General features: G+C 37.3%; 3 protein-coding genes and 1 pseudogene across 4 annotated transcripts; 3 read left to right on the top strand and 1 right to left on the bottom strand.

Annotated features, from left to right (window-relative positions):
• The first annotated feature begins 1,432 nt into the window (after window positions 1-1,432).
• LOC132185101 (uncharacterized) lies at window positions 1,433-4,479 on the top strand (annotated as a pseudogene).
• Window positions 4,480-5,270: 791 nt separating this feature from the next.
• Window positions 5,271-7,958, top strand: LOC132184560 (putative cyclin-A3-1). Its single transcript, XM_088518250.1, has 8 exons — window positions 5,271-5,647; window positions 5,760-5,992; window positions 6,092-6,167; window positions 6,266-6,342; window positions 6,482-6,515; window positions 6,610-6,759; window positions 6,837-6,971; window positions 7,067-7,958. The coding sequence occupies exons 1-8, from the start codon at window positions 5,306-5,308 to the stop codon at window positions 7,133-7,135; spliced, it is 1,116 nt and encodes a 371-aa protein (XP_088374376.1). The 5' UTR covers window positions 5,271-5,305; the 3' UTR covers window positions 7,136-7,958.
• Window positions 7,959-11,859: 3,901 nt separating this feature from the next.
• LOC132183787 (putative cyclin-A3-1) lies at window positions 11,860-14,575 on the top strand. Its single transcript, XM_059597207.2, has 8 exons — window positions 11,860-12,359; window positions 12,898-13,130; window positions 13,244-13,319; window positions 13,409-13,485; window positions 13,582-13,615; window positions 13,722-13,871; window positions 13,957-14,091; window positions 14,197-14,575. The coding sequence occupies exons 1-8, from the start codon at window positions 12,015-12,017 to the stop codon at window positions 14,266-14,268; spliced, it is 1,122 nt and encodes a 373-aa protein (XP_059453190.2). The 5' UTR covers window positions 11,860-12,014; the 3' UTR covers window positions 14,269-14,575.
• A 1,744-nt stretch (window positions 14,576-16,319) lies between these two features.
• Window positions 16,320-27,501, bottom strand: LOC132183788 (WD40 repeat-containing protein HOS15-like). Of its 2 annotated transcripts, XM_088518278.1 has the most exons (14): window positions 27,409-27,501; window positions 24,198-24,343; window positions 23,671-24,034; window positions 22,383-22,477; window positions 22,246-22,292; window positions 21,556-21,706; window positions 21,325-21,388; window positions 21,021-21,179; window positions 20,727-20,848; window positions 18,910-18,984; window positions 18,563-18,616; window positions 18,381-18,454; window positions 17,131-17,205; window positions 16,320-16,710 (listed from the first exon to the last, which is right to left on the bottom strand). In XM_088518278.1, the coding sequence occupies exons 1-14, from the start codon at window positions 27,467-27,469 to the stop codon at window positions 16,491-16,493; spliced, it is 1,707 nt and encodes a 568-aa protein (XP_088374404.1). In that variant the 5' UTR covers window positions 27,470-27,501; the 3' UTR covers window positions 16,320-16,490. The 2 variants fall into 2 exon arrangements, with proteins under 2 accessions (XP_088374404.1, XP_088374405.1); XM_088518279.1 differs by lacking the exon at window positions 27,409-27,501 and having other exon boundaries at window positions 23,671-24,042; window positions 24,198-24,284.
• Between the last annotated feature and the right edge of the window lie 187 nt (window positions 27,502-27,688).

Consider the following 27,688-nt stretch of genomic DNA (forward strand, 5'->3'; position numbering starts at 1 on the left):
AAACACAAAATGAGGTCAACTGCGGGTATTAAAATATTTCTTTACACAAAAGGAATAGATCAACTACGGGTAGTAAAATCATTACTTTATAAGGCGCTGTCCACATCAGAAAGAGCTCAGCCTCTGCTCTGTCAACTCTCTGTATCAACTACGCATGCTTAAATTAAGGAAGGGCTTTTCTTCTGGAAGAACAAAACGAACTTCATCATACGGCATCGTGTGAATAATGTAAACATTAACAATTGACATTTAGTCCGTCCAAGCTACTGACCAAACCCTGATTTGGTGATAACTACAATAAGGGCCATTCTTCTTTTTGGCTTAGAATTTGTTTATCTGAATGTTAAAACGATTGTATGTATTGCTTGGACAAGAACTTTTAAAACAATCAGATAACAACTACTTTTAACTCCCCTGTTTTGCCTCTGTTTTTTTTTTTATTGTTTTCTGCAGAAAAAGTACAGCAAGTCTCTTTATTTCGTTAGGCCTGATTTGCTTTAGTTTTCTGGCTACCCATTGGAAGAATAATTGATATAAATTGAGTTTCAACCTCTCCTGATCATGATGGGGCCCGAAACACAGACAGACGGTCACACATGCATGAGACTTGTGTGTTTCGAAGTCAGGGTCGACACTCACACGCATGGCGGCTAGACTTGGCCTGTACTCATGGAGATTGTTTCTTTAGATTTGGATCGAGGATAGAGAAAACAAGTCAAGTGGATACTGTTCAGAGATTGAAAGCTTAAAGGTTGAGATTAAAAGAGATGGTTGCTTGGAGTAATTAGATTTAGAGTAGGGAAAAACTGGGAACCTGCTCAAAGATTGAAAGCTTCAGGATGGAATCATGGAAATAAGAAATTGTGGAAGTCGGATATATACTTCATTTTCAGTCCCTTCCATTGACATGTTACACTTGAAGAAGCAAAGTCATCATCAGTAGGATTTCTTACACTTGTTTAGGTTGAACTTTAAAGTTGGGAATCACACAATAACTATTTTGTGAGCAGTCTATTTTTTCTTGTCAAATACTGTACTTGGTAAAAGCAAGAAATTTCATCAATGACATTGACAGCTGATTAGTCTGTTAACTTTTATGGTTTTGCCCATCTGTTTAGTCAGCGTTCTTCCAAGTTTATATTGACTCGAATAAAATTTGAATAGAAGACTCAAAGAAAGCAACTTTCTAACATCTTCCTCCTGCAAAGACATAATATTTGCACCAACATATATTATGTTGTTTTGCTTGTGAATTTGCTCCTTCCATCAGTTTTTTAATACAATTTTTTTTTTTTTTTTTTAATATTCAGTCAAAGTTCAAGAATTGAACCCTGCTTCCACTTGAGAAAATCTTAAAAGAAAGCAGTTGGTGGATTGTTATAAATCCACATCGTTTGTGTTCCATCCTGTTCAAAATTCAAAACCAAGATACATGGGTTTCCCTTCCCATCTAATGCTTCAGTCTACCACCTCATTATTTGTCCTGATATTTTTCAAATGCATATTCCTTGGAGTAAGTATTGCTTCAGACAAGGAAGCCTTAATCTCATTCAAGTCTGGCATAAGTCTAGAGCCTCCCAACCCCGTCTTCTTGGGACCAAAACTCATCCCCATGCAATTGGACTGGAGTTGTCTGCAACAAGCCAGCCAACAAAGTGGTTGGCCTTCATTTTCAGGTTTTGGACTTAAAGGGTCCATCACCCCTCGTATTGGCAATCTCTCCTTCCTCCTTTCCCTTCAACTCCAAAATAACCAATTTACAGTAAAGCTTCCTACTCAAATTGTCAATCTTTTCCGTTTGAGAGTTCTGAACATGAGCTTCAACAGCATAGAAGGTGGGCTACCGTCAAATATAAGCCAATTGACCAAACTCCAGATTCTCGACTTGATGGCAAACAAGATTACCGGGAGAGTTCCAGAAGAGCTTAGCTACTTGAAAAAGCTCCAAGTCTTGAATTTGAGAGGAAACCATCTATATGGTGCAATTCCGCCAGCCATAGGTAACCTTTGCTCGCTCACCAATTTAAATTTGGGCACCAACAATCTTAGTGGCATGATACCCAGTAACTTTGGCCGCCTTCAAAATTTGAAGATGCTGGATCTCACCATCAACAATTTGGCTGGCACCATTCCTCCATCAATATACAATGTATCCTCTTTGGTTTCTTTGGTCTTATCTTCAAACCATCTTTGGGGTGAAATTCCCGGAGATATTGGGATTAAACTCCCAAATCTTTTAGATTTGAGATGCTGCTGTAATAAACTCATAGGAAAAATTCCATGGTCTTTGCACAATGTCACCAATATAGAAAACATCCGCTTGGGAATCAACCTTCTAGAAGGAACAGTACCGCCAGGCCTGGGAAATCTCCTGTCTCTTAAAATGTATATTATTGGTTATAATAGGATTGTTAGCTCGAGTAAGGATGGTCTCAGTTTCATTACTTCTTTGAAAAATAGCACTCTCCTCCACTGCTTTTCCATCAATGGCAATCTTTTTGAGGGTGTGATTCCAGAATCAATAGGCAATCTTTCTAAGGTTCTCTCAGAGTTATACATGGGAGGGAATCATATTTATGGTAACATACCCGCCTCCATTAGTCACCTTAGCGGCCTAAATTTGCTAAATTTAAGCTATAATTCGCTTTCAGGTGAAATCCCACCTGAAATAGGCCGTTTGGAGGAACTACAGATGTTACTTTTGGGCAAAAATCGAATTTCTTGCAGTATTCCAAATTCCCTTGGTAATTTCAAAAAGTTATTCCATATAGATCTTTCAGGAAACAGTTTGGTGGGTAAAATACCCACTACTTTTGGGAACTTCAGAGTCTTCTTTCCATAGACTTATCCAACAACAGGTTCAATGGGAGCATTCCCAAAGAAATTCTAAGTCTAAGTAGTTTGAGCACTCTTTTGAATCTGTCTAAGAAACTTTTGAGTGGACCTCTACCTCCAGAAATTGCTCTCCTAGAAAGAGTTGTTACCATTGACTTCTCTAACAACCGTTTGTCTCGTAATATTCCCAGCTCAATCAAAAACTGTAAGAGCTTGGAGGAGTTATTCATGGCCAGTAATATTCTTTCAGGTCCTATTCCAAATACTCTAGGAGAAGTGAAAGCCCTGGACACTCTTGATCTCTCCTCCAACCAACTTTCTGGCTCTATTCCTGCTGAACTACAAAACCTTCTAGCCCTTCAATTCTTGAACCTATCTTTCAATAATTTGGAAGGGGTAGTTCCAAAGGGTGGAGTTTTTAGAGATCTCTCTAAAGTCCATTTGGAAGGCAACCCAAAGCTTTGCTTGCATTTGGCATGTGTCAATTCACAAGGTCGTGGAAGAAAGGGAGCAATAGTTTTAGTTATTACCAGTATCCTACTAACATTAGTCCTATGTGTCATACTTGGCTCACTCTTCTACATAAAGAAAAGCAAATCAAAGATTACAAAAACTTCTGAACTGCTGAAAGGAAAACATCAAATGGTCTCATACAATGAGCTGCGTAGGGCAACTGGAAACTTCAACCAAGAAAACTTCCTTGGGAAAGGTGGCTTTGGGTCTGTGTATAAAGGCTATCTAAGGCAAGGAACTCCTGTGGCAGTTAAGGTCCTTGATCACACAGAGAGGACAAGCTCTTGGAAGAGTTTCTTGGCAGAGTGCAAGGCTATGAGGCATGCTAGGCATCGGAATCTTGTTCGATTGATTACATCCTGCTCTAGCATAGACTTCAAGAACATGGAATTTATGGCTCTGAATTTATGAGTAACAGCAGCTTAGAACTTAGAAGACTGGGTTAAGGGCAAGAAGAAGCACCCAAATGGGGATGCCTTGAATGTTGTGGAGAGATTGAATGTGGCCATTGACATTGCTTGTGCATTGGATTACTTGCACCATGACTGTGAAGTTCCAGTGGTGCATTGTGATTTGAAGCCCAGCAACATTCTTCTGAGTGAAGACATGACTGCAAAAGTAGGAGATTTTGGCCTTGCCCACTTGCTGATGGTAAAAACAGACAATCAACCTTCTATTAGCTCTACACATGTTCTAAATGGATCCATCGGATACATTCCCCCAGGTAATTAGTACTATAAAATCTCTCTCTTCTGTTGGGTGATAGATTACTTTTTCTAAATTTTGTTAACATAATGAATCACCTATGATGCAGAGTATGGTTTGGGAGAGAAACCATCAACGGCTGGAGATGTATACAGCTTCGGGATAATCCTACTTGAGCTCTTAACTGGGACGAACCCAACGCATGAGAGCTTCATTGAAGGCCTAGACCTAACCAAATGGGTGCAGTCAGCTTTCCCCACCAACGCGCTACAAGTACTCGACCCTAAGCTGCTACTGCTTATGAGCAGCCTTTACCATGATGGCCAACCCATAAGCCTTGATATTCAATATGGTTGCATGACCAAAATCCTTGGGGTCGGGATATCTTGCACCGTGGAAACTCGTGATGGCCGTATTAGTATTTGAAGTGCTCTACGGCTATGTTTGGCAACAGGCCGGGCCGGCACTGTAGCTAGAACGGCACTGTTTCAGCTACAGTGCCAACAGCAAAAATTGACTTTTTGCTTAATATTTTTTTTTAAAAGCCAGCCACCCCTTTCTCCTCATTTTTTCTTTTTTTTTAATATTTTACTTTAAAAAAAAAAAAAAAAAAAAAAAAGCAAAAAGTCAATTTTTGCTGTTAACACTATAGCTGGAACAGTACCGTTCCAACTACAGTGCTGGCCCGGCCTGTTGCCAAACATAGCCTACAAGAACGCAAATCTGCAAGAGAGACCCTTTTCAAATCAGCTTCTATATATTGATTTGTTTGAAAAGATTCTCCATCAATCAAAATCACTTTGACTAATTTTTTTGTAAATTTTCCAAGCTAATGTTTACTTGAATAAAAATATAATTAAATTTCGAAACAATTTGAATTCACTCAATAGGATCGGATATGTCTCTCAAAATATATATGGCCCGCCAAGTCTTGAAAATATTTGAAAGAGTGGTTCAATTAAAACAAGTAAGCAAAGGCGCAAATAGGCCCGCCAAGTCTTAAAAATCAACTCACCCGCACCCCGGGAACCGGGTTTACCAAATCCTGAAATTCCCAAAACTTACACTTACACTTAAAAACTCAAAAACTCCCACACTCGCGCGTGCTTTCATCCAAAAGCGCGTTTTTGAAAATAAAAGATTGCCGCTCTCTCTCGCCCATTACATATAGAGCCTTTCACAGCTCAATATTCCTCCTCAGATCCCCACTGCTCTCTCTCTCTCTGAGACCCAAGTCGCACAACTGAGAGAAATGGCGGAGCAAGAGCAGTGCGTGCGGGTCACTCGCGCTATGAAAAGGAGGGCGGCGGTTGCCGGAGCCGAGGACCAGTCCGCTCTCAAGAAGCGCGTGGTGTTGGGGGAGCTACGGAACTTGTCGAACGTTGTCGTTCCGGTGAATCAGAATGCCGGGGTGGAGCCGCTGAAGCCGAAATGTAAATCGAAGGCGAAGGCTAAGAACAAGGGGCTGGCAACAACCGCTGTGAAGGCGACAAAGGAGATTGACACGGCGTCGGGCGGTGATGGGAAGTCGGATGATCCGCAACTGTGTCGAGCTTATGCTTCTGACATTTATGAGTATCTTCGCAAAACTGAGGTAAGAGGGTTTTGGGTATTTTTTTCAATTTTGTATTAGAAATGGGTTTTGAGATTAAGGTTTTGGGGTATTTGAAGTTGGTGCTAATTGTGGAGAGGGGTTGGTGTTTCAGATGGAGCCAAAGAGAAGGCCGTTACCTGACTACCTAGAGAAGGTTCAGAAGGGTGTGACCGCTAATATGAGGGGAATATTGGTGGATTGGTTGGTTGAGGTTGCAGAGGAATACAAGCTTCTTCCAGATACTCTGTATCTCTCCATTTCATACGTTGATAGATTCCTATCCTTGGATGTGGTCAATAAGCAGAAACTTCAATTGCTGGGAGTTTCTTCGATGCTCATTGCCTCGTAAGCCTCCAAATCCTTGAAAAATGTTTGTGATTTCAGATACTTAGTATGGGCTTTCCTCTTACTCACGAATCTTGGTTTTCTTATTCCGATGAGCAGGAAGTACGAAGAGATTAGCCCTCCAGACGTGGCTGATTTTTGTAGCATAACAGATAATACATACAATAAAAAGGAGGTGATTACTTTTACTTCATCCTTTTAATTAATACTCAACCTTCTTTCCCATTTTGGTCTTAGTTTGTCATTAGTGCTGATTAAATTGTGATCCTAAAGGTGGTGAAGATGGAAGCTGATATTCTCAAGATGCTGAAGTTTGAAATGGGCAATCCTACTTTAAAGACATTTCTAAGGTAAGGATACTGTGAAAATACGAGTACTTTTTTTTTTTTTTTTTTTTTTTGTCATTGATGATCTACAAATGCACTAGTATTACCAGATAAATGACTCATTTGGCTGATCTAGATACTTTCTTCCCATTTTGGCTTGCAGAAGTTTCACTAGTGTTGCTCAAGAGAATTACAATGTAAGCCAAACCTCTCTCTCTCTGTGAACCTTTGGTGAATGTTCCCATTTGGAAATTTCTGTTATTGACTCAAATTGTTTTGATCTTTCTACAGACTCCCAATTTGCAGTTGGAGTTCCTGGGCTATTATCTGGCAGAGTTGAGCTTGTTAGATTACAAGTGTGTGAAATTTCTACCTTCCTTGGTGGCTGCATCAGTCATTTTTCTTGCAAAAATCATGATCCAACCAAAGATGCATCCTTGGGTAAGAGCTTGATTGCTGAGACATAATGGTAGTGTAAATTTTGTTTGGAAAGTACTTACAAGTATGCTTTTTTACAGTGCCCAGCATTGGAAAAATATTGCGGATATAAAGCAGCTGATTTAAAGGAATGTGTTCTTATCATTCATGATTTGTTTAATAGTAAAAGAGGAGGTTCTCTGCAAGCTATAAGAGAGAAATACAAGCACCATAAGGTAAATCTTATGCCTAAAAATTTGTAATTGAAGTTGACTTAAATTTTCACATTGTTCTGTAGTCTAATTCCATAAAATTGTTTTCTTGGGAGCAGTTCAAAAATGTGGCAGCTATTCCTTCTCAAGAAATACCAGCTTCTTACTTTGAAGATCTAAAAGAATGACAGATTGGACTTGGGTTTAACTATGGATATCCTAGTAGTAAAAGATTTTGAGTGTGGGCTAATATTGATTGATGGAAGAGTTCTGTGGGATATATCAATTCTCATGAAGGAGGGCAACATTCTTTTGGATGAATACATGGTAGCAGGTTCTGGGATGGCTAAATTCCTGGTGGAGGGGGTGACCAGATTCTGACTACACATGGATCACTAGGGATACATTGCAGCAGCTTCATCATAACCTATTGGAGTACTACTAGAGCCGTCAGCAGCCGCACTCGACATGGTCGAACACTGATGTTGGCGGCCAGCCGGCCCAGTCTATGACTTTGTGGTGGGGTGATTGAGAGTTGCTTCTTCTAATTGTTATTAGAGCTATTTAACTGGAAGAATCCTAACCATGAGGGTTTGAAACTTTGAAGGAAGCATTAAGCCTTGGCAGATGGATGAAAGCTTTCTCATAGCCAACACAAGCAGAATATGACAAATGTGGATTGCCTTGTGTTACAACATTAAAATTTTCACCTTTAACTGGAAACTGTTTGGGGCAGCAATCAAAGGTCTCTGACTGTGGATACCATGTATCAACCATGGGCAATGATGTCCCTGGAAATTCAGACAGCCATGGATGGTTGAAGCTTGAAGATTTAGTTAGGCAGATAGTGTTGATGAGTGAATTTCCATGCTTGAGCTGTTGAGCACTAATTCAAATGTTGTAGATCCGATCATGCCATTAACATAGTTTAGTCCCAACACTTTGTATATTGTTCAACCAACTAGTTTCACATGTTTTAGTGCTACAATTTATACCATTTAAATTTGGTCATTTTGAGTAATGTTACCATTTACGCTTATTTATTACATTGATAATTTTTTATATCAGCTACTTCAAAGTAAAAGATCACTTAAATTGCATTATGTTAATTGATGTGAAATGAAAAATTGGATTAAGGTCATTTGTAGATTTATTGGGGCGAGATTGTTGCTTTAAACTATTAAAAGAATCCACTTTATACTTAGGAAAATTATATCTAAAATCCTTAGGTAAACGCGTTTTTTTAAAAAATTCTCTGAGTATTTTTTTTTGAAAATTTAGTCCTTGGGTCACTCGAAACTACTAAAAAACTCTCTACCGTCAATTTTTGTTAACTTTCGTTAGTCTACTCAAAACTTACCGTTTTATCTGATTAAAATATTATTTTTTTATTAATTTAATTTAAAAAATTCAATCTTAAAAAAAAAAACAAAAAAAAAAAAAAAACAACAACCACCCCTGGCCACCCCGCTCCCCCCCAACCCCAGCCACCCCAGGCCACCCCTTGCACGTTTTAGCTTGAATTTAATTTAGGATTCGCGTGATCATCATCATCATATATATATATATATAGTTGTCTTGGCAATCTAGTGACGGTCATTTCTTATGAAGGTTCTGTTTTCCTGTACTATATATAGCTTTGGCTACACCTGATCATTTCCCCACCCTTCCCTTCCGCCCTTAACAGGTCGAAGCAGAGAAGCCAAATCCAACAATATTTCTAAAAGCTTGCGATTTATTGGGAGTGAAGCCTGAGGATGCTGTACATGTAGGGGATGACCGCAAGAATGATATATGGGGTGCCAGAGATGCAGGTTGTGATGCTTGGCTTTGGGGAAGTGACGTTCACTCTTTTAAGGAGGTAAACTGTCATACACATCTCTTATTTTTCTGGGTATTACTTGAAAAAGAGTTTTAGCCTCTCAATTTTGATGTTTGTAATGACAACTTTAGGAAGAGAACATCAAGGGCAGTCTTCAGTTCATTTTCTTCTATTCTTCTTGCGATTCTTTCAATTGTTTTTCGAAACCAGTTGTTCTGTGTGTGAGAGAGAGAGAGGATGTGAAAATCTTTGTTTCTTGAAATTGCCTCAAATACACTCTTGGAAATTCTATAAGTTCAACTCATCTCTGTTTTAGCTTTCCTTGTTGTCCTTCAAAGCTTCTTCCCATTCTGGAGTTAAATAACAAAGAAGTAGGGTGAGAGGAAGAACGAATGTGAAAGTTCTGAGGGAAAAAGATTCATTTATGATTTCCAGGGAAAAAAAAAATTATAAGATAGAACATGCTATTCAGGAATTTTGAGGAAATGTCCTTAACCCAAAAATGTATATAAAAAAAAGGAGGAAATGATCTTTATGTAAATGGGAAAATTGCTTTGAAATGCAGTAACTAAGTGCATATGTGCGGATCAAGTGTCTTAGCAGAATCATGGGCTGGAAATTTTATTTTATTTTCACTCCTTATAATTGAAATAACAAATGAAAATTACTCTTCAAAGCCTGTTTACTGTTATGGATTTCCTGCAAACTTCCGATCACGTCATTGCGTCATTCGAAGTGTGGCCAGGGGTTGGGGGGGTGGCTAGGGGTGGCACCGCCACCCCTGGCCACCCTTCAAATTTTATTTATTTATTTATTTTTTTTAAGATTGAATTTTTTAAATTAAATTAATAAAAAAATAATATTTTAATCAGATAAAACGGTGAGTTTTGAGTAGACTAACGGAAGTTAACAAAAATTGACGATAGGGAGTTTTCTAGTAGTTTCGAGTAACCCAGGGACTAAATTTCCAAAAAAAAATACCCAAAGAATTTTTAATAAAAGCGCGTTTACCTAAGGATTTTAGATATAATTTCCCTTATACTTATCACAATGTTCTACTAGTTGCACAATCATTACCAAAATTGTTCTTGTATCCAAATTTACAGTCACCTCGGCCTAAATTTGGGCAACATGAGTGTTGTTTGTCCCATAATTCCACTTTGCTACAATATACAAGCCGAATCTTATTTTACAGGCAACTCACTGAGATTCTTTTTGTTAAAATTTAGTTTTTTTTTTTTATATATATTTTGTTAAATGAGATATTTTTTATAAAAATTTGAGAAATACTTTTTTGCATTCTCAATTCATTTTGCATACATCTTTATTGAGTTTGCATGCTCTACTCATTATTAATTATAAAGGAAAAACAAAACATTAATAATGAATTGAGCATGCAAACTCAGTAAAAATGTACACAATATAGAATAGCAATTATTTCAAATTAAGAATATTTTTATTTTTTATTTTTGGTCTTCATTACTCATGAGGATATAAATAATTTGCACTCTTCATGGGATAAAATTACTTGGACCATCATGCAAACTTCAATAGTAGACATGGCAGAATAGTATCTCATCATTTAATAATTATTATGATATAATAATCAAATGGGATAGGCAATCTCCCACAGAATGGAAATTTAAAGTGTAATATTTATTGCATAAGCAAATTACAATCTGTTTTATCACTCTTCTGATGATAGATACAATCACAATATAACCAAATTCTAAAGCACCAATTGCTCACAATCACAAAAATGTCTCTATCATCACAAGAGTTGCTTTAGAATTTAAAGGATAGTGATCAATTGAGTCATGTGTTTTCCTTTTCCAATCTAAGAGCTATGGGTTTGACTAGTTCAGAAAAAAAAAAAAAAAAAAAAAAAAAAAGAGGTTTATTTGTATTTGGGTGGTATTTATTGGGCCTTTCTACGAATTTTGTAATGCTGATATCAAATTATCAAAACTTATAATGTAGATATTATATTTTGAGAGCCCTTACTATCAGGTTTATCATGATAACACCCATTTTGTAGTCTCTAATTACTATGTGACACATCATCAATTTTAAAAAAATTCAAAAAATAAAAGTGAGAACTATCACTCCAAATCAGAGAAAAAAAAAAACCATAGCTGGCAAGACCCACGGCGTGGGTCCGGCGAGACCCATGTCAGGACTAGCCAGCGGTGAACGCCTCAAACCTTGCCGGCCGTGACCCGCCTCAAAACTCGTTTCTAATGTCTCAAAACCCGTTTTTAATACCCCAAAATCCGTTTCTAATGCATCAAAATATGTTCTCTAATGCCTCAAAACCCATTTATAATGCCCCCAAATCCGTTTCTAATGCCTCAAAACCAGTTTCAAATGCCTCAAAACTGGTTTTTGGATTCAAAACTAAAACTTAGAGGTAGAACGTTAACTTTTAGAGATTTTATTACCCTAAAATTTAGTGTATTTTGGTCCAACTTATTTTTGTGCACTTTTTATGTTTTTGCTTATGTGTCGGTTATTGATTGGGGACTGTAAAAGGGGTATTATCAGGATGATCTTAATAAAAGGTTTTCTCTTATATTTTTAGTTCATTTTAATTTCACTTTCTACTTAACTTGATTTTTCAAACCGCTAACATGTGAAATATCTCCTTGGATTATTGTAAAATTAATAAAAATATAAATTTATCCTCAATCAAAAATTAAAATTAAAAAAAAAAAAAACCCACAACGTGGCCATGGATAGGCAAATGCTCACTCTTTTTCAAAAGAAATTTTTAAAAAATAAATTTTTTAATCATTTTAGTATTCTCTGTTAAGATTTAATAAAATAATAATAATCACATTATAATTTTAATAATTCTAGATCAGTAATAAAATAAAGTATGTAAAGGAAGCTTTTTTAAAAGTATTTTTCAACTGCGGGCGGGCTCAGTAAATAAAAACACACTCTTCAAGGGCCCGCCTAAACAAAAACCGCACAAAGTAAAATGAAATCCCAAAACCCTTCAAATTTCAAATGGGAAAAAATGTCCCAAATCCAAAAACCCCCTGAAACATTCAAAAAAACACATAAAACTGAAAAAAAGAGACACACGACAACAAGCGCCAACTCTCACTTTCAAATAACTGAAATGGCGCTCCCTACAATCTACAAAGCCCCCATTTCCACTCACTCCCTTGACCCCTCTCTACTACTCTCTCTCTCCCTCTCTCTCTCCTCCACTATCTCAACTGGGTCTACCTGGGACCATGGTGGCGGAGCAGGAGACCAGCGTGCGCGTCACGCGCGCTGCGAGGAAGAGGGCCGCTGCTGCCATGTCTGACGAGCAGACGCCGACCAAGAAGAGAGTGGTGTTGGGGGAGCTTCCGAACTTGTCGAACGTCGTCGTTCCGACGGCAAACCCGAGTTCTGGCGCGGGGCCGCAGAAGCCGAAATGTAAAACGAATGCGAAGAACGGAAAGAAGCCCGCGACGACGACGGCAAATGCGAAGCCCGCCGGGACAGCGGCAGGAGACACGGATGCCAAGTCGAATGATCCGCAGATGTGCGAGCCTTATGTTTCCGAGATTTATGAGTATCTTCATAAGATGGAGGTAAGTGGGCCTCGGTTGCTATTTCGATTGGTTTGTTAGGAAATGTGGATTTGTAAGTATTCTTTTGATTTGGGTTTTAATTTAGCTTCGTTTCGGGCTCTGGTTCCTAAGGAAATTAAATGAGAAGCTAGAGAAATAAATCATTTCAATTCGAGTTTTATGCTGTGAAGTGATATATCATATGCTGATGTAACAAACAAGTCCGATAGGTCTTCTCTCAGTTCACAGGACAATCAGTTTTCTCTCATGTTATGATAACTTTGAGATTGAAACACTATCGTTTTATTCGTTTAATTTTGGAAATGAACAGTGGCATTAGGGTTTTTTGGTCTATTATGAATATTGGGTTACTGCAATTACGGGGTTAATTTTGGCGACTGCTTATTGGGATCGATATTTTGGGTATGATTTGTTAATGGTTGTGCGCTGAATGGTTGTTGGTTTACTATACAATCAGTTATGTCGATGAGGGTTTGGGTGGACTTGGGTTTTTGATTAATGGGAGCTAAATGTTTTAATGACTAATTGAAATACTCAGGTGGATCCGGAAAGGAGACCGTTACCTGCATACATTGAAAAGGTTCAGAAGGATATCAACTCTAATATGAGGGGTATACTTGTGGATTGGTTGGTGGAAGTTGCAGAGGAGTACAAGCTTGGTTCAGACTCTTTGCATCTCTGCATTTCCTATATTGATAGATTCCTGTCTTTCAATTCTCTGAGCAGGCAGAAGCTTCAGCTACTGGGTGTTTCTGCAATGCTTATTGCCTCGTAAGCCCCAAACTCTGTTCAACTCTTTGAGATTTTGAGATATGAGATTATTCTTCAAATATTACGGGCTTTTCTCACTCACTATATTTGACTATTTGATATTTGACATACAGAAAGTATGAAGAGATTAGTCCTCCTCATGTTGAAGAATTTTGTTACATAACAGATAATACTTATACAAAAGAAGAGGTAATATTAATGTTTATGCTTCTTTTCTGGATATGCCCCCTTTATTGGTATGCGTTTTACCGAGTTTGGTTTGTGTATTGGATTTAAAGGTGGTGAAAATGGAGGCTGATATACTCAAGTCCCTGAAGTTTGAAATGGGCAGTCCTACAATAAAGACTTTTCTAAGGCAAGGACACTATCAACATACTATTTTAAACTATATCAGTGAGTTTTAAAATCCATTAGACTGATTGTTGTTGCTTCTTTCCATTTTGGTTTGCAGACGATTCACTAGATTTGCTCGAGAGAGTTACAAAGTAAGCTAAATAAATCCTGTCTTTGTCTCTCTTATATCACTGTGCAAAAAAAAGAAAAAATGGTAATTTCTGTTATTGACTACTTATTTTCTTGTTTCTTCTACAGACTTCCAATCTTCAGTTGGAATTCCTTGGTTACTACCTTGCAGAGCTAAGTTTATTAGATTATGCTTGTGTAAAATTTTTGCCTTCTTTGGTTGCTGCATCTGTTATGTTTGTGGCGAGATTTATGATCCGGCCAAAGATGCATCCTTGGGTAAGAACTGAAGTTAGTTAAGACTCAATGATTGATGTTTGATTTCATGTATGGAAGGTACTTATCGAGTAATTACATTTGGCAGTGTTCAACGCTGGCAAAGAACTCTGGGTATAAACCAGCTGATTTGAAGGAATGTGTTCTTATTATACATGACTTATATCTGAGTAGAAGAGGAGGTTCTCTCCAAGCTGTAAGAGAGAAATACAAGCAGCATAAGGTATTTTGTCGCATTATTAGAAGAAAAAGGAAAAACAGAAGACTTAAATTTCAATATTGCTGAAAATGTAAAATCTGACATGATTTATTGATTTCCTGGAAACAGTTCAAATGTGTGGCAACCATGCCTTCGCCTCCAGAAATACCAGCTTCTTATTTTGAAGATGTTAGAGAATGACAGGTAGATTGGCAGTTAGGACATGGCTTTTCAAAGAATTAGTTAAAGATTTAGCTGCTTGAGAAGACCTTGCAAACTAGGAAGGAAGATTGGATTTTTGTTGCTGTGGTTTGTCATGATTGATGGAGGCTCTACGAAGTGAAGCCATGAACTGCAAAGGCTTCACTGCTGCAGTGATCTGATTCTTGGTGATTTCCAGTTTGTATCTGAATGCTTTGGTAACACAAAGTCCCACTAACACTAGGTTTTTTTTTTTTTTTTTTTCAAATCTCTTTACAAGGGAGATAATTTGTAAATTTTTTTTTTTTTTTTGTAGTTGGTTGGTCATTTTGGCAAGCTGATTTTTTTTGTAATCCAATTACTGAAAATAAAATTTATCAGGCGCTAAATTGGATTGATATTTTGTTCATTTTAATAAGATGAAGTATAATTTGTCAATCGACCAATTGTTGGGAGGGCCTATATTTAACTGTTTCTAACGACCAGTAGAGAGAATTGTTGTGGACGTGTGAAGGAGAGATGAGAGAGTGATTTGTTTATAATTCAATAAAGCATTGGTATCTACAGTGTTTTTCAATACATTGTAAATACCTTTTGGTGTAGGTTAAATATAGGGTTTTTGATGTAGGTGTGTTTTTATGATCTTTTAAAAAATTTTCCTAAATATAGGAAAGGGAATAATATATAAAGCATCTGCTGCTAGTGCTCAAAGAACTATTTAAGATCCAAGTACCCAAAAGTACCTTCAACCATCGTACAAAGTTACCAACATATGTCCGGTTAAGACTAGGATCAGTTTTTGTTTTTGATAGCCCAAAGTTGAATACTCTTGTTTTTTGCTACCCAATTCTCATCCAATAGAAATTGTTTTCAATTTGACAATAATTTTTGGTTGTACCAAACACGAACAATAGGAAAAACATAATTGGATAAATAAAGGATTACAGGAAATGATTATTACCACTTTTGATCTAAACAGAAGAAGTAGAAGATCTTAAAAATGAAAATGGGATAGGCTCTCCAACAACAGACTCAAAACAAATTAAAACAGCGCAAAAATAATTACAAAAATTAGGAAATGAGACAAACAAATAACCTGATCCTCTCAAGGGACCGCCCAAGGCGATTATAAAAGCAAAAGGGACACAAATTAAGGCAAACCTATTTGAACCCCCATTAGGAACCAGTAACAACCACTGCAAAGAGGCTAAAGCCGAAATGCACTGTCATAGTCCATTATAGGGACAACTAAAAAGAGAGGAACCAAGACATAACAATGCTGAAAATGCACCGTCTTTTTTAGGATGATTTAACACACTAACACTTAATTCAACTCAAAAAATTTCAACTTTATTCAACCAAACTAATAAACAAACATTAAATAAAAATTTTAAAAACTCAAGAAAATTTAAAAAATTAATAAATATATATATTTAGGGGAGGTGGCCGGACCACCCCTAAGAGTCTCGGGGTGGCCGAGCCACGCCCCAAAAGGTGGATTGGGCACTCCCGACCAATTTTCGCTGGTGGCTGAGCCACCCATGTTAAACTGGGGGATAGCCGAGCCACCCCCGAAACCAGTTGGGGGTTCTCCATCCGTTTCGAGGGTGGCCGATCCACCCCCGAGTGGTTTTTCGAAGCCGCCCTCGAATGTTTTTTTTTTTTTTTGTAATATATATATATTAGATTCTTTATTATTATATTTTATATTCTTCAAACAACCAAAACATAATCTCAACTCTTTTTTTCTTCGATATTTGCAATTTTGAATTAAGTTGAGTAAAATAAAAAAAAATCACACACCCAAACAAGCCATAAGCATCTCTAGACCAGGGAAATGACAATGGAATGAGATTTACCATAATGTTTTACTATGACAATGGAGCTTTCTATCATAATGGTAAAGAATCCCATAAATAATGTTACAAATATGAAAGACTTCTTTTTCCAGCGCTACACAGAAAAATAATGTAAAAAGTCCGAGAACCGGTGGATGAACTCATGAGATATCTTTGTTATAAAATTGAAGCATACAATGAGTCATTTCCACAAGAGATGAACTGGAGCTACCATTTATATTAGAAATCCATAATAAATCTGTTCCGAGTCCGAGGTGCATATCACAGATAGCACTGTACAAATGAAAGAAATGTTCCCCCCGTTTCAAGGCCCTCCCATAACGGTGCTTAAAGATGAATGAATTTGATAAGAATATTCAAGTTCTACATTCGGAAATCTAAAACACAAACTATGTTGTTAGCAAAACAAGCAGCAACCTTATCACCTTCCTTGTTCCAGCAAACTTCAAAAATCCCACCATTTCCAGTGTATGTTTTCACAATTTTTGCTTCCTTCACAGACCATATGTGCATGCATTTATCCATAGATCCACTGGCCAAATACTCACCATTAGGGCTGAATGCAACAGAGTATACAGGATCCCTGTAGCAAAAGAACCCCATTTTTCAATTATATAGTATTTTGAGCAATTTATGAAATCAAAAAAGTTTTGCTTCGTAGAGTCTCAGGTGCTCTATCAATTTAGAGGAATTTAGATAACCATAACCAACGAAGCAATGCTGAAAGATGGAAAAGCACACAGCAGAACATGCATGAGCATCTAAGCCAATAATGCAGAGGTATGGATTACTATAGCATTTGATGCTGCAATCATTTTGTCAATGTTTTAGTGGAGGTCAAAAGCGCATAATATCTCTCCAATTTTATAATCAAAGGGGATCTCATGGGAATTCCAACAGGATTTCATCTAAAGTGATGTGCCCTGATCTTGCTGTTTGAATTACTAGACTAATGCTTTAAATGTGACGGGATGTAATGTATCTGTAGTTTTAAGTTCGGTACCTGTGACCATTCAAGCTGGAGATGAGTCTCCCTAGTTCCACATCCCAAAGCTTTATTGTCGAGTCAAAGGAAGCGCTGCTCAAACAGACAAAAAGGGAGAAACAAAAATGAAAATAATAAGGGAAAAATAATTCTTTGCCCCACAGTGCCCGCACTCACAACATGAGTGGTTAGGAGGCTCTTTCATTGCAATAATGACTAGAGAATATTAATCTATAAGTGAGACTAGTTTTTGTATGTATCAGCCCAAGGTTGGAAGAAGACACTGTTCTCAAAGAAAACAACAGAGATAAACCGGCAAACTGAAAAATCTAATAAAAATAAATTTAAAAGGACTATCCATCTAGTGTTTCAGCCACATTCTCCATCCAAGTAAAGCAATATGCGTCTTCTAAGCATTGGAAAAAGTGGCAAGGCTTATATATAGTAGACACATAGTATAACTCAATTTGTTGTTTTTTTATAAGTAATTCAATTTCATTAAAAACACAGAAGGGACCAATCTTAGTACACAAGAAGTATACACGAGAATATAATATAACTCAATTTTAAAGATCACATGCCTCCTAGCCAGACTCTTTTTGATGGGGGCAATAATTCATAATTGGCTTTCTTGGGTTGGAGGTATAATGACAGTCTCAAAGATCCAAGACCACCACCACCGCAGAAAGGCTGGGGCAATGCATGGCCCACCTCCTTTAACTGGATATTGTAGTCAGTTCAATATGGTGCAACAAAAACATAAATATATTACTGTTGCACGAGTATGTGGGTATTGGCTTGACCATCAGCAAAGAAATAGAGAATACATGCTACAATAAGTGACACAACCGAAGTAGACTAATTAGTTAATAAATTCTTCAAATGTTTTATTAATGATGTGTCATATTTATTTTTCCCTCTGCTGTGACAGGGTTTTTTTTGTTGAGTTTGAGAAGAATGGAGGGTTTTTTGGTTTTGGGGTGGTGGTGTTGAAGAATACATCTAATGATGACCTAAAATTGGAATGTAGGAGACATCCCATATTAGAGTAGAGAACAACTGGCCTATAACAAAAATAGCTCATTTATACATCTGAATAAGTACATTTATTAACTATTGGCATGGCAAGCCGACACTATAGAAACTAGTACTGCCCCATCCAGCAACATATAATTCCCTGAATTAAAGTAAAATTAGGTCCTCTTTGAACTAAACCTCTTTACTCCACCATATTGTTACACTCAAATGTGAGACAAGAGCACACGTACCTTGCCAGCAATAACTGCTGATTAGGATTGTTAGTGCCTGGTCCTGTGGGACTCCATCGGATAGTATATATCTCCTAAAAAAAAAAAATCAATTCATCACTAATAACAATCTAGGAATAAACCAGAAAAGCATGTAAAGAAAGCAGGGGAAATTAAATGACAAAAAAGAAGGAAAGCAGAACCTTAATATGCTCCTTCAAATCATGCAAATACTTGTCCTGTTTCATACTCCATATCTGTCAAAATTTTGTAGTAGTTGTCAATCCAGTCCCAGAAAAAGCTTGAAAGACAATTATTAGAGATCCCATTAAACATGGTTGTTCAATACTTTAAAAAAAGACATGTATCAAAAGTATGCGAAACAAGAACTAAATTAGAAATTTGAGTAATCAGGAAAACATGGAGTGGAGGCTAGGTTTTGAGCAAACAAAACCTAGCAGGCAAGACATAAAATGTAAGGATCAATCCTAGCAGATTAAATGCCTAAATGTAACACCAAAAGTCGAAGTTCATAATCATAGGCAATCACCTTTGCAGTGTAATCATCAGAGCAAGAGGCCAACAGTGAACCTGTTGGATCCCATTTGATAGCATTAACTTCACCCTGAAACAGCACAAAAACATGAGTAAAAATCATTGTGTTAATATCAACTTCCACAACAATTTCTTTTTTAATAAGTAATCGCAATTTATTAAAAAGTGCAAAGGGCGAAACCCAAATACACAAGTATAGAAAAGAAACACTTAGCTAGGAGTCACAGACTAAGCTTTAACTCTCTGTTTTTTTTTTTTTTTTCTAGGGTAAATTACACTCCCCTTCTAAACTACCACCCCAATTACACTTACACCTCCAAACTACGACTCACAACTACTCGGACTTATAAACTACTAAAATGTTTTGAGTTGTCCTTTCTGTCAAATTCGACAATTATTTTGGAAGGAAATGGAAAACATCAAACGTGTTAGACATGTGTGCCTGAAATATTTTGAAGTGACTAATTTGTCCCCATCATGTGGAAATGCTTCACTTTAAAAAAAAAAAAAAAAAAGCTACGCAAAGTCTATTTAGATGATGGTGGCCGCTGCTAGGGACCTCCGTTCAGATGAGGGTGGATTCACGGCCAGCCCCCTCTATTCCATTAGGGGATGGCCGAGCAGCCACCCCCATGTTCAATCAAGGGTGGTCACAGCGGCTACCTTCATCTATTCAGATGGGGTGGCTTTTGCTAGGACATTCCCCATGTGTTTTGCTAGGGGTTGGCCACCTTTGCATCAGCTTTTATGTTTTTTTTAATCAATATTTCTAAGACAGTATGATCTCGCACAAATAGGAGTAAATTAGTCACTCCAAAATGTCTCACACGCACCTGCAAGTCACACATAACGATTCTCATTTAAAATAATGGCCAAATTTGACACAGAAGGCATCTTGAAACATTTTGGTAGTTCATAGGTTTGAGTTTCAGAGAGTCATAGTTTGGAGCTTGGGGGGGGGGGGGGGTGGGTGTACAAAATGTAATTTATCCTTTTTATCCATTTTCCAGTGTCAGAAAATGATGGGAGTAAGAACAGAAGACGCCTTGTAAACACCAGGTACTTATTTATTCATCATTTTAGCTAGGCAAGCTTCAAATTGAGGACTTGCCCTACCCCACCCCTTTACCACTAGAACCAAGTGCCAGGAGCATCCAAGTAACGAGGGACAAGCACTCAAGTACACATATCAAAGAAGGCAAGAAATAGAGGTCAATACTTTGTCCCCACCATGGAACCTAACCTAAGTTGGGTAATTGTAGATACTCAACTATTCAATTTTAATGTATTTTTACTGATCGACTCTATAAAAATAAATAAAAAAGCACTTTCCCCGCATTGGGAGGCCTGTTGGAAAGAAGAATGAACAACAGTAGATCACAGAAGAATCCATTGAAAGACATAAGTTGGTTTCCATTAATGACTTACCAAGAATCTATCCCAAAAAGAAGGAAAGAAAGAAAAAAACTGACTCCTGAAGAATTCACATATACAAATTCATGCAATGAACATAGCCTTAAATTTAAGTGGGCTCAATAATAAAAGGTTCAGAAACCAATGAGTTTCTAATCCTGCCATCTCCTAGGCGATTTAAGGAACTAGAGACAACTTTATAAGAGTAAGAGCATATACTGCCTAAAATTATGTCATTGCTCATTAAAAAATGCCTGAAGCACCAGGTACACAACAAGGATCCAAAGACAAAAAAGGGCTAAATTGTCTATCAGTTCAGGAGTTTAATTCAAGAGATGATACAGTGTAAACACAATAGGCATGAGAACTTTGAAAAGCTTTCACATCACTAGGTCAAACCTGATGCCCTGAGAAAGTTTTGATTGGTCGATTCTCTCCAACCTTGCAAACATTTATTGTACTGTCAGTGGAGCATGTTGCAAATGAAAGATTGTTTCGCCAATCCACATCAAGGGTAGGGCCTGAAAAGAGAATTTAGCTTCGTTATCAATAAAAGAATGAGCATAAACCCCCCACCCAAAAGAGAGAGAGAGAGAGAGAAGAATAAGAAGAATAAGGAGTTGTCCATGGCATGATTACATAGATATTCCATATACCACAGAAATAATTGAAATAAAAATTGCAAAGTGGAACCTGAATGAAATTCAAATTGTTGTTTCCATTCCCCGGTCTTTATGTCCCACACAATTGCAGTTTTATCCACACTGCCACTAAGAAGATAATCACCCTTCTTGTTCCACTTCAGAGAAAAGATTGGACCTTTATGTTTGTTTAATGTACTTCTTAACTCCCCTATCAAAGACCGCACCAGTCAATACAGAAATTAATGTTATTGCAAATAAAACAAAGGACCCATGTACTTTTTTAACCTGCTAATTTAACCACTGATAGGGTTCAACGCGAACATGTTACAATATTTCAAAGTGAACCAACTCACCATCTCTACTCCATATTCTTGCTTGCCCATCATAAGAACCTGTTGCTAGTAATGTCCCATCCCCCTACATGAAAAGGGCACAAGAAAGAATAAATACACATGCAGTTGTTCAATTAAAAACTCATGCAATTCAACACCTTATGATAACAAATATGAAGTGAAAGGAAAAAAAAAACTAGCTTGAATTTTAAATTGAATAGTATAAAAGAAGCACATCAACTAGACACTCACATTCCAATCAAGTGTTGTTACATCCTTGCTTTTCTCATTCGTTCTACCTCTGAAATGCTTCAGCACCACAACATTAGCAGATCCATTTTGCGCACTAGAGCTACTAGGTCCATCCGCAATGGTCCAAATTCTTGCGCTTGAATCTCCAGACCTAAATATTGGGAAAAGATATGCATATATTTTTTCAGCATGCAAGCAGTTGGGTGCAAAGAGAAAGAAAAAAGTCAAAGAGCTTCTGAGTTGTGGCACTTTGTTATACTTGATAAAAGCAAAATATCTGTTCCAGCCACTCATTGTAAGACTGGCGATAAAAAACGAGGGTTTTAAAATTAGTACAAAAGAAATCTAATAACTTATTACCATTTTGGCCAACATGGTTATGGTCCATATAAGAAGATCAGGATTTTGAACTGGAAGTGCAGACCTCAAGAAATTAGACAAAGAGGCGCCACATGGAGCAGATCAATTCAGCAAACCATACAGCCCCACTTTTTTATTCGATATAAGGAATCAGAAAAAGAAAAGAAGAAAACGTAAATACTATTACAGCTAATTACTAACTCCAGTGCATTGATCTGGACAGGAAAGAAGAATGATATAAGCAACTTTTAACATTAATTGAGATAATTTGGAACACACTGATGAGTTAATTCCTATTGAAAGCATCTCTTTTGAAGACATTAGACTCACCCAGATGCAAGCAGTGAACCAGATGGACTCCATGCACAAGCAAAAACCTGTTGGCAGTGGAGGAACAAATTCAGGGAATTACAATGCAACCAATTAAAAATGGCAAATAAATGCATGTCACAGGGATATGACCAAACCTCAGAGGTATGGCCTTCCAGAATTGTTACATCACAACTAGAAATGTCACAAGGCAAGGATGTTGAGCTTGTAGAGATATCCATTGGCTCTGGCCCTATTTAGCATATACACAAACATATTAAATGCTTACACGAGAAAATAATATACAATTAGCCACCTAACAGAACAGAAGATGTGGGTGTGAAAGGGTTTGCGTAGGTTTCAGAAAGAGAGAGCGATCTATCTTAAGCATACTACATAAAATTATTCTACCACGCAAAAAATGAGGTAAAATGCAAGGCCTACTGCAGCAATAAAGTAGCTATAAGAATGCAAAAACCATCACAAACTGTGCTTGCATGACATTCAAGTCTTATACTATATAGCACACAGTTACATTGTTGCACAAGACATTGCATACATTTAATTCCCTTGTAGACCATCAGAGCATACAGCATCTGACTAGAAAAACAAAAAAGAAAAATAGGAAATGGATATTCGTAAATGAAGCACAGGCAAGACTACCAATTTGTGGCATCGTTGCAGGCTACATTGCAAGCACTAAGTCCACTTTCACCAGGACATAAGCCCTACAATTTACGGGTCCTTGGAAAGATCAGGCACCTAGAAATCCAGTCAAGATATCTGATGTGGGGCCTATTCAACAAGATCACAGTTATGGAAATACCATAGGCCCTTGGAAGTGAAGAGCTATCTAAGGCAAAAGGCTTGGGCCAAATTCATACCACACATCTTGTATCGACATGCACCAATAACATTGCCAAATGCAGACCTGCAGATGCCCAAGCAAGCTCACAGTCACACATAATCAACATGTAATACAATCCTTGGTCCCTCAGATGCTGACGGCACACTACATTCACCTTTGAAATTAAACACAAACAACAAGACAATCCATTGTCTCCACTTCCTAAAATTTAGAATACACCTTCCCGCGCCAAAGCAAATGGACACTTCAAAAATAGTAAAGCCAAATACAAACTTAAACTAGCACAGAACAGAAAAATATCGAAGACAACCACAAAAAAACTTCACTTCTACCAGTATGCAACCGTCTTTCTAACCAAATATGCATATTCTCTATGTACACAACACAAGTTTTGACAAGAACCAATACACTATCATGAAATGTTCCATCCAAAAGTAATACTCCACAAGTTATCAAACTTCCACAGAGTTATCTGGATTGGGATTGTAATGCCATACATGCTTCAGAATGATGACCACATGAGGATAAGACACAATTTCATAAATAAAATTGCAAGAGTAATGGCAGGCATAGATCACCTCCAAAAGTTCCATTTTCTTCATATTCTGTTATGACCTTATCTTCACACTTTTCTCTATTGAAGTGATCCTGTTGTGCCTTTTCCTTATCTTTACCTTTTTCTCGCTCCCTATCCTTCTCTATCCTCTCTTTATCCTGTTCTTGTTCTTTTTCTCTTCCTTTTTTCTCCTTCTCTGTTTCTTGTGCGTGTTCTCGTTCATTTTCCTGATTGTATTCATTATGATGTTTCCCATTTTCTTCAAATCTATCCTTTTGCAGATTTTCCTTCTTAGCTTTTATGATTTTCTGTAGTTCATAGGGATCCTTTGTAATAAGATCCAAAGGTTGTAGAAATGAGAAATCATCCTCCATGTCACCATTCGTCTGGAGACCTAACAGAGATATAAATCAGCAGAAATTTCTGAAGCATGCATAATTCTAGTAAAAAAAGATATGAAATGAAAACAATCTCTCTCATTTTTTTTCCTCGTGTTAACTGAAAGAGATTAATTACATGAGTTTCAAACTTATTAATAAAAATGCTTACACTACTCAAATCTGCCTCCAGCTCAAGATACTGAATTCCTTTTTGAACAAATCTAACGAGAGCACCTGGTGGAACTAAGTTACCATCAATTGCACTTTTATTGATCCCGCCTTCGTATCCAAAAGCGAAAGCCGAATGTGTAAAACCTGGAGGAAATTATGTATAAGTTAAAGAAACAAATCAAAACAACGTGCGGCCCTGGTATGTAAGTTGTTTAAAAGGTAAAACTATATAAATAATATCCCTCCCAATTTTTTTAATTTGTGATACATGGCATTTAAACTTCCAAATCTTGTGTCCGATGAGTGAAAAAGGCATTACATAAAGACATGAAATGTATTCTCATAAAGTACAAAATTAAATCCAGAGCTCCAGTTACACTTCCAAACTCAACAAAGGCCAACATGAAACTACAAAATTATTCATTTCCTTTGTTAAATTAACAGTTACCATGCCTATGCTTCGTACTTCAGAAAACCATATAAATGGAGTGATCATACTCATTCAAGTTATTTAATATTGAAGACTCAACAACTTTTTAGACATTTGACTTTTACAATATAAATTTAGATTTAAAAAAAAAAATTGTTTAGCGGTCAGCAATTCTCGACGCTAGATGTTCAAAATCTATTCATTAAACCAATCACATTTATTTTTGGGCTGCACTTTTGTCTTGATTCCAAGTTCATGCTAGCGCCAGTATTGCATTCCCAGAGAGAAAAGACAACAAAGGGGTTTGGCAAAGACAGATTTGACCACCTATGCATCCAGTGCTTTCTTACAAAGGGTGTTTTGGGGCATTGCTTAGCTGTCACTTGAAAATTAGCACCTATCTAGACTTGACGCAGCAGGGAAACTATCTAGATAAGTGTTACAGCCCTCAAAAATGACTGTCAACAAAGCTTGATGCTGGCATTAGAGTCATACTACAATTAGTGCTAAAACCGAACCATATCCTGACAAGCTGCCCCAGAAACCTTTTACATTAAAGCGTGAATGCCATTGGTGGCCTGTAATAATCTTTTACTTAAAATGTCCCCAAGATTTTCCTCAATAAAGTTGAACTGGAGGCTTTTTTGGGCATCTTTTGGAGGTTGCATTTTCACATAAGCTTATGAAAATAAAATGGAACCATTACAGCTGTGGTGACCACTAGGCCCATTCGGATTCTGGAGGCATACTTTCAAATGCTACGAAGAATATGGAATAATTCAATTCCCATGGGACTACCAGTCGAAACCCTAGGTTTTTCCAGCCCCAAGTAGGTCTCAGGCTACCCAAATTGCAAGCAATCTGAGCAGCTAATTGTTAGGGATCCAAATCCTATCTGATAAATCATAATTTATCCCAAAAGTTTAAGCTAATAAAAAATGATGAGTTTAATCATTTAATTGATATTTAACTATCTTATGTGTGCACTCAAACTCGTTGTCAATAAGTGAGGCTAACACAAAGAATATTTAATGAAAATGGGAGGCGATTTATGGAGACAACGTTCGGAATGAAGACTTAAATACTTATTATAAAAACTAAAGCTAATAGGAAATGATAAATTTAATCATTTAGTTAATATTTTATCCGTATCATCTACTTGAGTTATCCGTATCCGCATTACTCATGTCGATCAAACGCAACATGGCCAAGGGTATGATTGTGATTGACACTCCAAAATAAAGGAATATCTCTTAAAAGGAGACAAATCTAAGACTTGGACACATCATATCCGACATCCACATCCAAGTCCACCTGTCCACATAACATTGCCTCTTATTGTGTCTTAAAACGTTAGATTAGCCCAAAGAGAAATTTTTTAGGGACCATCAAGGAACAAATTGATCTAACCCATAATTTTATCCAATCTTGTAATCGATTGTTCGTGGATGAAAGGGGGATAAATGGACCCCCTTATGACATAACATTATTCAACTGATGAAGGAAAATAATAATAATTAATTATGTTACACAAAAGAAAGAGAAGAGACCCCATTTTGACAATAGGGATTTTCTTTTTTATAAAGATGACTTCACCTACTTAATGCAATAGAATTAACCACACCCCCCCCCACCCCCCCCTTCCCAAAAAAAAAAAAAAAAAGGAAGTCTACCCCTTTATATGAACTGAATTAACACTACATCCTTTTTCTCTAAGTCTTTTTCCTCCTCATTTCTTTCACAATTTGTAGTTTCCTATATTAATGTGATGTCTTTGGTAATTTATTTAATTTTAAAAATTAAGATCTTTATATGAAGGTGATTGTTGAGAAGTATGGGGTCTAGAAAGGGGATTGGTGTTCATAGGAAGCTTGAGGGCCTTATGTGGTGTGTCTTTGGAGGAATATTAGAAACAGCTGGGTGTCTTTCTCCAACCTTGTCTCTTTCAAGGTTGGGGACAGATCCGGTATTCGCTTTTGGCATGATGTCTAGTGCGGAGAAGTAGCTCTAAAGTACTCATTCCCATAACATTCATTAGCCCGTAACAAAGAGGCTCCAACTCCTCTATCCACTAGAATGCGAGTTTCATCGGGGCAGTCTAAGATTGGGAGTTTGAATCCCTTAACTCCTTTCTCAGTCTGCTAGGCTCCTCAAAAACCCATCTGGAAGAAGTGGATAATATGTAGTGGACCCCAAGTAGCAGAAACGGTTTCAAAGTGAGCAGTTACTATAAAACGTTACAAACTGCAGAGCATTGTTTTTCCTATTGGAAAAGTACTTGGAAGGTCAAGGCCCCTCCCCACATTGCTTTCTCCTTATGGACGACAGCAAAGGGTAGAATCCTCACTTTAATTCCTCATTTTAGTCTTAATTCATTTGGACCGTCTCTACATGGATGTTTTGTCATTCTCACAATAAATGTATCAAAAAAGCCCGCATTTCGTAAAAGAATCCTAAGATTAATTCAAGATTTACAACGCCTACTTTCCAAATAATCTATCTACCGCTTTTACCTCACAACTAAATGCCAACGGGCAACGAGGTCATGTAAAACATTGTGCGAATGGAAAGATAGGAAAACCGAACTCAACCAAAATAGTTGATAAATCACCCATTTTTCCATCCACAATCCGCATGCCCTATAAGATATTGCAGTAAAGGCAATCTTTGTGTAACCTAATCTTTCATTAATAAGAAGAACCAGAATTTTCTTTTTCAAAAAAAAAAAAAAAAAAACCCGAGAAAAGCTTAATAAAGCGAATAGAAATAAGCGCCTGACCTGATTCGTGGAGATAACGGAAAACTAGGTAGTTCAACTCGGCGGAAGTGATGGAGATCATCGTCGTGAAGCGCTGGGGAAGGGGGTGCAAATGCAGAGAGAGAGAGAGTGTGTGTGTATGAAGGGGTGTCTTAACAAATGCAATGGGCTTGTCCGACAGTTACTTGGGCCTAATCTATTCATGGGGAATACGGTTAGAGAGAGTGTTTTGAGCCTCTCCTTAACCCAAAAACAAAAGATGTATTTTGAGAATGGGCTGGGCTGGCCTAGGTTAGGGCTC

Source organism: Corylus avellana, chromosome 7, assembly GCF_965113065.1.
Source record: "Corylus avellana chromosome 7, dhCorAvel1.hap1.2, whole genome shotgun sequence".
NCBI classification, from domain to species: Eukaryota; Viridiplantae; Streptophyta; class Magnoliopsida; order Fagales; family Betulaceae; genus Corylus; species Corylus avellana.